General features: G+C 37.9%; 1 protein-coding gene across 1 annotated transcript in view; it reads right to left on the bottom strand.

Annotated features, from left to right (window-relative positions):
- Positions 1 to 336: 336 nt before the first annotated feature.
- Positions 337 to 10,393, bottom strand: part of LOC139727560 (LHFPL tetraspan subfamily member 6 protein-like) — a 34,263-nt gene continuing 24,206 nt past the window's right edge. The window contains exon 3 of the mRNA XM_071638541.1: positions 337 to 443. Within this exon, the coding sequence (XP_071494642.1) occupies positions 337 to 443 (107 nt within the window). The remainder of the gene's footprint in view (positions 444 to 10,393) is intronic.

Below are 10,393 nucleotides of genomic sequence, written 5' to 3'. Positions count from 1 at the left end.
TATTCCTTGTTATGCAACAAGTGAGGTATCATCCCAAAGGTTAACTATCTGATAACGTACTTACTTTGAAATGTTTGAAAATTGCATTTACCCCATTTTGTGGTCACACTTTTCATATCATGCAGACTCTGACAGCATGTCAACTTCTACAAGAGCAAAATGAATTCTTGCAAAATTACTCGAGAGAATTGACTCTGAGCAGCGACCGAACAAAAACATATTTGCATTAGCAGTCACATGTACATTTTGCATTCCCTGTTGATATTGATTGGGTAAATATTCTATTGAATCAATTTGTCAGTGTCAGTTTTGCCCCCGACTGGTTCTTTTCACGAGTCACTTACCTAGGTAAAATGCATCCGACGTTCCACCGCAGGCCTCCTTAACTTGAATGTGGTTCCAGCCGTTGGGGTATAAGACACAGCCCACACCAATTAGAAGAGCTGGCAGGGGAGATAAAATGTAAATAATATCATTGCAGTAAAAATTCATTAACGTACTCACAGGAGATACGTAGCGAGTATAAAAGTTCACCATATTTCTAGTTCAAAAGAAAAAGGGATTTCGCTTGAACTGATGTGTATTAACGATGTCAGGTTCATTAGCCGCGCCATGAACTGATGAGTAGATTATGTATTCAACTTTGATTTGTGGTGCAATCTGAAGACAATTGCTTTACTCAAGGGATAAATAAAGCTGATCTGTAAAGTGCAATTACACTGCCATAACTCACAAAAGGGCAAAAATCATTGCATTTTAAAATGAAGGTGTACAAACATATGACCTGTTAAGAAAAAACATATCTTTATATTACAACACCCAGACACAAACTATACCTACTACCTAGCATAAATCATCATATCTTCAGCCGAGAACCAGAAGGGCTTTACCGCAATTTTAGGGAGTATTGAGTTATTGGTATTGTGTTCTAGAGCTCAATCTCCTCTACATTACAGTGTCAATTTTAGATTATTTTCATTTTCAGTAAAATGTTAAATTTTAAAACCACAAAGTGGTATTCTACCCTTTATTTGGAACAATGCTTATAAAGCTACCCACTTTTGATCAAATAAACATTTTGTTTCGTGATAATTGATGGGTTCATTTTTATTTACGCTCAGATCTTAATAGAACGCACTAGCGCCCTTCTGGTTTTCAGCTGATAATATCCAGTTTAGCCAACGATGCATTTGCTGTAGTGCTCTGACCTACCAAGTGGCAAGAGAGTGAGCCAGAAAATCATACATAGGTAATCCCTCTCCTGACTGCCCCCCCCCCCCCCCCCCCGAAAAAAAAAGTTCTGAAAAATATGACTTTATATTCAATTCAAAATGGCAGAAGCCTCAAGGGAATATTGTCCATTAACCTTATTCCCTTTCTGTAGTTTTGAAGGCCAAAAATAATCTTAGGACCGTTATTGGTATAACCAGGCATGCACCCCTATTAGCCCCTATCTGCCATCTTTTGAACTTCCTTGAACAAACATTTGCTCTATAATCTTTGAAGGTGGTGAGAATGAGGAGCTAGCTAGGGAAGGTAAACACACTTGAAAGTTTGATACACATACGCAAACACACACACACAATACAGAAATGCATTAAAGATATCTGACTTTGGTCTGAGTGTCGGGTGAGGAAACAGAGTTTAAATCATTTTTGTTCTTTTATCTCTCTTGTCTTGTCCCATATTTGTCTTTTCTGTTTTTGTATGAATAAACTCTGGTGAAATCTCTTTCTAATGTCCCAATTACACATATCATTAACATACTTTTAGTATGGCTTAACTATTATTAATAGGAATGGAACTACAAAAATTAACTGGATATCCTGTATACAAATGAGTATTAACATGGACATGGATTTGTGAAATGAACAGATATCGGCTATTTCTGAAAAAGGATATTGGTACCTGTACCACAAAAAAAAAAATCAATCAAAAGCAATTAAGTTCTCATCGATAACTACACATTTACTTGCACACATTTTAATGCTTTATGTCTTCTAACATACAGATGTGACATAAACAAAGAAAAAATTTAATGGTATATACCTTTTTTTGATGATTTACTAAAATTTTTAGCTGTAATTTGAATCTTGCCTAAAATCTCTCTTTATATGATACCATGTTAAAGCATGTAGCGGGTGAGAAATATGCTGGCTCATACGAGGATTGACTACTTTATTGCCAATCTGCAACCCTATCAGAAGCGGCTAGTGACTAATTAGAGGCATTTCTACCCCATTTATGCTTAAAGTACATTGATTTTTCACCACCTTCCTTGACTGACATCCTGTGTCATTTGCACTTGAGAGGATAGAGGAATACCAATAAAGTTAATGGCCATCCTAAAATTTGAACAGTAAAAATCAAAGTGTCGTCATTAAGAAATATCCGCTGGGCATCTTTGATGAAAAGCCTATCAGTCGGCTTTTTCTTTTTGTTCTATGCGAAAGAGGCCACAAGTACGGCCAGTGTGAAGAATACAGCCCATTACTGAGGCTCTTGTTTGCCCCCCCGCGTGGCTGACGGCGAAAAATCTTCGGCATTTTTCCCAACTTCCTGTCTGATGAGTGCTGCTGTGTTTAGAGACTGATTACTAGAAGTACCACAGTGCTGCTGGGTTGGAAAATCCTGGGTCATGTGAAGTTTAGCTCTACCCAGGGGTAATGGGCCCAGTCTATATTTGTGGGAGGGGGGAGGGGTGGGGAGGTACAGTTTGGCTGAAAAGCAGCAGGGTTCTGTGCATTTGGCCAATATGGAGCCTGCTCGCTTCCCAGATAACAGAAACAATGTGAGATTGCCATAATGCTTTAAGTGCTTCCATCTCATGAAGATATGAAACTTGCACAAATGAAGTCAAATGGAGTCAGTTCATGATACATACCATTTTATGACAATGCTCTAGATAACTGAGCAATGCGGTAATGTTAAATTGCAGTGATTTAATAGCTATTATGTCACAGGTAAAACAGTAGCCCTCATCACAGAATTACCTACTTTACACAGTACGAGTTTGTCCAATGTGGTAATGGCAATATTTTGAAGTTTATTGTGGGTCATTTTTAAGCGATTCTTTAAAGTATTACTGAAATGAAGCAGTTCTCCATACCATAGTAACTCTTGAGCAGCTTAAGGGATAGATTCTTTAAAACATACAGAAACAGCATAAATAAATATCATATTCTTGTCGTCAGAAGCAAAGGTTGCTATTTTTCACAAAGTCCTCCTGGTTCTCTGCTATGTCACGATACCAACCAATTATCTTGTTCTCTTCACCAAGAAAACTGACTTTTCTTGTAATACCTTATGAACAAAGTGGATAAATAGAAAGTATTTAACAAAAACATATTGCCAGATGAACCTTTTTTTTCTACATTTATTTGAAGACTCAAAACTTAACCTAGACATCTACACTGATGATTATTTTTGGTTGTCACACATTTTTTCTTGGAATTGTTTCATCACATTCTGTACCAGAGACTTTGGACAGTGTGTACAATGCTTTGGCATGTTCTAGGTCAATTGGCACTCAAGAGTTAATGGTCTTTCCGTGATGCCATAGCTCCATTCTCTCCATCAACACCAACTTCTTTCTTCATACAAATCCTAACCTTTCTAGGAACCATAAACTTCATGAGTCTTCCCGACAGTGATTTTTTCTCTGTCTCAAAGGTATTACTCATCACAGCTAATGCTGCATTAGAATAGAGGCAGTATTCAGCAGAGGGCCAGGCTACACAATCATGGTATTAGCCATGTCTTCATCCAAAGTGAGCACATTTTGACAGGAAAGGTGTTTACTGTGAATTAAAATGAAAGATCAAAACATATCCATCAGATCAAATACACATAAGAACATATTTGTTTTCTTTGCTTTTACATTGTAGGTGGTTGGTTTGGTAAAATCAATCAATACTTTTATCTCCAGATATAAATTCAGCAGCAGGTGAGATAAGAGGTGATTCCTTAGAAGCCTTGAAAAATTCCACATCTCCTTCTCCTTGTCTCTGAGATGGGGTCATTCCATTGGATGTATTACGCTGCTCATAAGTCCAGTTCTTGTAGAGTAGTAAGTGAAGATATGTACATCTCCAGAGACTCCAACCCAAAGCACCTTCTGATCTGGAGATTCTCCCGCCTGAAACCCCTAGGAAACAGGAGATTCCAAGTTGATGTGTGCGAAGCGCGAAATTCCCAGGTTCTAGATGCTCTCTAGTGCTATAGCTAAGGTTTATTTTTTCAACATACAATAGCAATAAGTAAGAAATCCTTTCCAACGGGAGACACAGAGCCAGGGCGTTAGAAATTAAATCATAAGCGGGAGAATGGGAGATTTTGCAAAAATGGGTTTTCGGCGGGAGATCTCCCGTCGAAAACGGGAGAGTTGGAGTCTCTGACATCTCTTGGCCTAATTTCTGAGCCAGGATGGTTGACAAATGTCAGGTTAGCTTTGCCGGAGGTAAGACTGGCTGGTTAAAGAATGCTACATTCTCTGCTCGGTGTTCTAAAATAGAATCAGACGTATATGTAGGGCCAGAAAACAAGATAGAAGGATCTCAAATAGGAAAGACGCATGGCAGTAGAGTACTCCCCCAATTCCATCCAAAAGGTGAAGTCGCATGACGAAAGCAAACACATTTATCTCACGTCCTTGAGAGTTACATGTCTTCCCTGATTCCAGGTGATTAATTGGGTCAGAGCAAACAGCGCAAGCCTGAGGGGGCTCACTCCAGCGACTCCGCCTGTCACATTTCCGTTGATTTCCTTGGTGCCTTCCACCGAAGGCTCCAAGAGTGCTCTCACGGCTCCGATTAGCAATGGCACGAGTAAATTTGCACGGAATGCTTCACAATCGCTTGCCAAACAAAGGCCCGCATTATTTCCCAATGCCATTAGTTCAATGGTCTGTTTTCACAGATGCGCGGCAACGTAAGCTGACGCGACGGATGGCAAACACAAGTCAATGTATCCAATATGGACCCCTTCGAAGTGGGTTCATGACCTCTACTGACATTTCCAGTCAATGCTACTTTTTTCCCTATGATTTTCTAAAATCCCTATCACCTCTGCAAAGCTCTTAGATATCTGACTCCTGTAAAGCCAATGGGTGAATTTAAATTTTATTTTTAAAGTATAAAATCATTACTGTAATTGATTTAGATTTGGAGGACTCTTAATTATTCTGCAGAGTTTTTACCAAAGAATAAAAAGGGGGGTGAAAAGTTTTATAACGATTAAGAAAGTCTTTCAATAACTGAGCTCCATGTGGCAATGAATCTCAATAACACAATCATGATGACACAATAGCATGATGACACAATATAACAGTCTGTTACTCAGTCTTACCGAAAAATGAATCCCATTTGTACAAATATTTTACTTCATTTCTTCAGTCAATGCAAATCATGCCACAGATAGAAAATCTAATCTAGAGCAAGCTTTTGAATTGAGGTGCATGTACGGTTTATGAGGTTGAAGCCAAAAAGTGAACCTCTCTGCCGTTCCAAATATACACACTCTTTGATTTAGAATAATGACAGAATCAATTGCCCGTCTCGTACTGCGGCGCGGAAAGTCAACGAGCGCTGATGCAGTGTTCCCATGGTGACCCCTCCAGTACTTTCAGTAACTACATTTGGTGAACAAGTGACAGCTCGTCTTATGTGCATTAGGCCACTGAAGAAATCTGATGACAAAATTCTTATATACATTGCAGATTAGGGAAAAAGTGGTCCAGAATGCATTGCTTATAAACAACAATCAAGAACTTTTAAAATGTCATAAATGTTTCTGGTTACTTTCACAACGTTATCAAGTAAGCACACTTGATATTCAAATTTTGTTTGCAAATTCTTCGTTTTCTGAAATATAATGCAGCCATTCATGATTTACCATGATTCCACAGGGCTGCTATATTTCACTCAATTCTTTTCATTGTTATGACTCAAAACAGAATTTCCACAAAGACATCTATGCCTCTTCTGCAAAAAAATGGCCAGAGTGACAGTGGAATGTCTCATGATGGAGAAATGAGCAGAGAGCTGCAGAACCTTGCCCTGAGAAATGAATTCCCCTGCTTTCTATCTGAGAAAAGATTCCACGGGATGTAGAGATGCAAAACAAATTTAACCCCTGTGTGCAAAACATGAGACAAGATGTTGAGTCATAAGTGTAACGTCCTGCAAATCTTGGCTGAATAAAACCCTATTCAAGGCACCCCCTACAAGCTTTGCGATGTACTAACATGGAGATATTGCAACATGTTTCTATATGGACAGTGTTCATCTATCTTTCATCAGCATCACAAAAAGGTCCTCATTTGCAAAGAATTGTGAGTATTTCGCAGAAATGAATCAGGCCAATCACATCTTGATGCAATGACTCAGCCCACACAACCATTTGCATCGCTAAAAGTTTAAAGTTGATACCAAAATTTACATATATATAAATAATTCATCTTGTATCAAATTGCATTTCTTTCAAACTCTACTTCTGAGTAGCATTCATGAAGGCAATTTGATCATGTTAAATTTAATGCACATAATATCAGTTACTCCTACAGTTGTACATCTGCAGCAAGGGGATGAATAGGATCACAAATTCAGACTGCTTCCTTTAACCCTCTGGAGGTAAAAAGAGGTTATAAAATTTGTAAGAGGAAACAACGGTAAATTTATGTAAATTGGATCGGATGAAGTCACCCCTTTTCCTCTCATTCAATGGAAACCACCTCTCGGTGAATACACCAATTGATGGAGCTACGGTAAAAAGCGCTTTCAACTTGGTAATCATGTGTACTTATTCATTACTGCCAATTGTGGTCAGATTAGGCACGCCACTTGCTAGTCTCTGTTCAAGCCACTTGAACTTGACAATACACACTGTATGTACGTTCGAACAGTCTTGGATATAGTTTCATTATACTGTGATTCCACAGCCACAATTTATGTGAACGAAATGAAGGACTACAAGGTACTATCTTGATACATTCTGAATAGCTTTCATATATATACAGTTCTTATAGATATATTGTGTGTGTGTGTGGGGGGGGGGGGGGGGGACTACTACGTACATACAATGTATTTTTTCTCTACTGCCTGTGCAGTTCACAAGACATTCCCAGACATGTAGCAGTCCTTCTCCTTGCCTTTAATCTATTTCCTTGTCTTACTGTGCAAAACTTTTGATTCATGTGTGTATTCACATATGAAATAGCAAACGGTTTTAAAATCAACTGTGATTGACTACTATCAAATGAAAGACATCTTCACAGATACAATTTACATACGGTCCATCAGGGAGGATCACAATGACTAGAGAGTTGTGTGTTCACACACAAGAATTATTGGTTTTTCCATCATGTTGCAAAAACAAACTTTTTGGAATGGGACTTGAGATTTGCAAGATTCTAAAAAGAGGTAATTTATTCAACCATACTGTCTAGTCCTCTGTTCTGCAGATGTCAGTAAAATAGCAACATTTCCAGCAGAGTGCTACCTGATCTTTTGTGAGTTAAATAACATTAAAGGGGAAGGCTAGTAACTGATCAGTGGGAATCAGTGGAAATGCTGGGAGATGATTGTTCCAATCCTTATGGGATTCATTCAAGAGTACATTATATATCTATTGTTGTGTGAAAATTATCTGCTTCAGAATGGTCTCATATTCAAGTAATGTGCAGTTTAATGTTTCCAGGTAAGCGTCCCTGGTCAGTGACGGGGCATTAAACTGCACATTACTTGAATATGAGACCATTCTGAAGCAAATACTTTTCACACAACAATAGATATACAATGTACTCTTGAATGAATCCCATAAGGATTGGAACAATCATCTCCCAGCATTTCCACTGATTCCCACTGATCAGTTACTAGCCTTTGCCTTTAATACATGAAATTAAAAAAAAAAATGTGCACATGTTTCTGACAAATTGCCATTACAGGTTCAGCAAACTCTAGAATGCCCTTTAAATATAACAGAGATATCAAAAATATGCCATGAGAAGCACTCCCTACAGCTATGTTTATTGGTCCATATTGACAAATGTTATCTGTTTGGAAGAAGTTTGGATGGATTTGATAGGATGCAAGAGGTACACTCATTATCAAGGGACTGTGCATTTTACAAACAAATAAGTCTGTTAACATTCCCCTCTAGGAAGGATCCTGAATCTAACAAATGTCATCTTTAACCCGTTGAGGACGGTTTGATTTTGCTACAACACGCATTTCCCATAGACACTTGCCCGAGTATACTCGGGACTCGTCCTCAACGGGTTAAATTGACATAATTAACCTTTCAAATTTTAGCATGGAAATCAGATTTTTGTCATCTTAGTAGATATTTGTTCATGTCCGTGCATCCGGATGACATGGGATTCTAGTTTAGTCATGTTGTGCCTACTCTCTGGTCCTGATAATTAAATCCACCATCTGGGGTCAGAGCCACAAATTTGACTTCTTGACAGGATATAGGTTAATTATGCAAAATGAAAGAAAAAAGGACAGAAAAAAAGTTTCGCTTGCAGGCACAGATGCAAAAATCTGGCAATATACATGCAACTGTAACCTCAATTTCAACTTAATCTGTCTCTTGCTACATGGCATAGAGAAGAGTTTGCACTTATTAACACAACATGTCACATGATCAAGTTTGTGAAGTCAACATGAAATGAATAGAGAACAGTGAACACTAACTTAAAAACAAATAGTTCAACTAGACTCGTATGTTCTCTCAACCATCAAGTACATTTGATACATTTTACAATTAAAATGTATTGATCATGTCTTAATTTTTCAAGGGATGACAAGTGTTATTTTATCATAGTTTGCTGCATATAGGTGGATACAGTATAACAAGCACACAGATTTAAGAATAAGGCTTTAAATTCTATATCTCATTTCACTGTGTGCATAAACATATAAAATCTAGAATCAAAGAATATATTTATGGAGAGATAGATATGGATATCAAAAAGGATATTTTATTTGGACGCAATGACGTAAACAATTTTAGACGCACTTTCCGTATGCAATAGCAACATGGTCTTGTATATTCTGCCAGTATTTTACTCTCGTCTTTTTCCTTCTTCAGCCTGCTTTGATTGTGCACCATTTGTGTTCTATATATTTTGTATCTATATATTGTAAGTTGAGAAAGTCTTGTATTTACTTTGGGGCCTATTCCCAACAAGCCTGAAAGGCTTTAATTGGTCCCCCACAATGAATATGTTTATACTATGACTTGAAATGTAATGATTGTTGTTTTTAATGTGGAAATAAATGAAATGAAATGAAATGTAAGCTTGCAGCTCTTAAAAAGGATATTTCATTTCGAATTCAACGTAATTAAATTATGTTTCATTTTGTCATCAATGATACATGTATCCTAGAATATAAAAGGTAAAAAAAACCCCCTAAAACATGGCACAGTGCATTGCATTTCATGGTGTTATGCCAAAAGAAACATCAATAAGAAATAAAAAATGAATGTTAATACATCATAACTGAAGCAGACATATATGACTTTATATATTTCCATCAAAATGTAATATCCATAAAAAATCAGACCAATTTATTGCAGCATGAGCGACCACATTACCAGGTACACAACACATCTTAACATTTATTGGTAATTTCTTGTCCACCTATCTGCCATAACCACAGTAATGAGCACTCACTGGCATTTACCTAACCACCAAAAAACTGGCTGTAACACGGCAGATATCTCTGAATGCAACCCCTGTTCAGTTCAGTTTAGATGTATTCCTATGATCCCATTTCCATCCATTCCCAAACTTGGGCAGGCACTACTTTTAAACCATAAGTGACTGGTTCCACAGTCTATAACACAATGCCTACGTCTTGCAAAAGATATGGAAACTGGCCATTGCAGCGAAAGGGCCAGCAAAGCTGCTGCAGTCTACTCTCGCCGCGGCTCAAAATGCGAAGCCGCAAATTAGATTTGACGGCTTATTCCGATCGGAGTGCCTCCGATCTACCCCACCAAATTATCCGATCAGACAAACAACCGTAACAGGCACAGCAAATAGTGTGAACCAAAGGAAAGGGTAGAGTTTACCCTCCCCCAAATCCACTTTTCAGCAGGAAACATTGATGGTATGGCCATCTCGCACAAATCAGTATAACCTTCATAATATCATGCCTGTGGATGGCATTTGGCAAAGGGCATGGTTTCACAGAAAATTGCAGGACAAAGTGTGTTGTTCAACTTCGCTTTTCTCAAAGAAGCAACTGAGCGATGACATGACCAAAACAAGCATACTACAGATTAGAGATTGACCTTGAACCACTCTTTGTATTAAGAACAATCAGATTACTTAAAAATTGTTTGCTTTATCAGTAAAACATAATGTATACTATTTGCAAACACC

This window comes from Diadema antillarum, unplaced genomic scaffold (assembly GCF_040938485.1).
Source record: "Diadema antillarum isolate AM-2024a unplaced genomic scaffold, OU_Dant_1.0 seq00000136_RagTag, whole genome shotgun sequence".
NCBI classification, from domain to species: domain Eukaryota; kingdom Metazoa; phylum Echinodermata; class Echinoidea; order Diadematoida; family Diadematidae; genus Diadema; species Diadema antillarum.
Note: the sequence above shows the minus strand (reverse complement) of the source record. Positions and strands in the feature narration are given on the sequence as shown.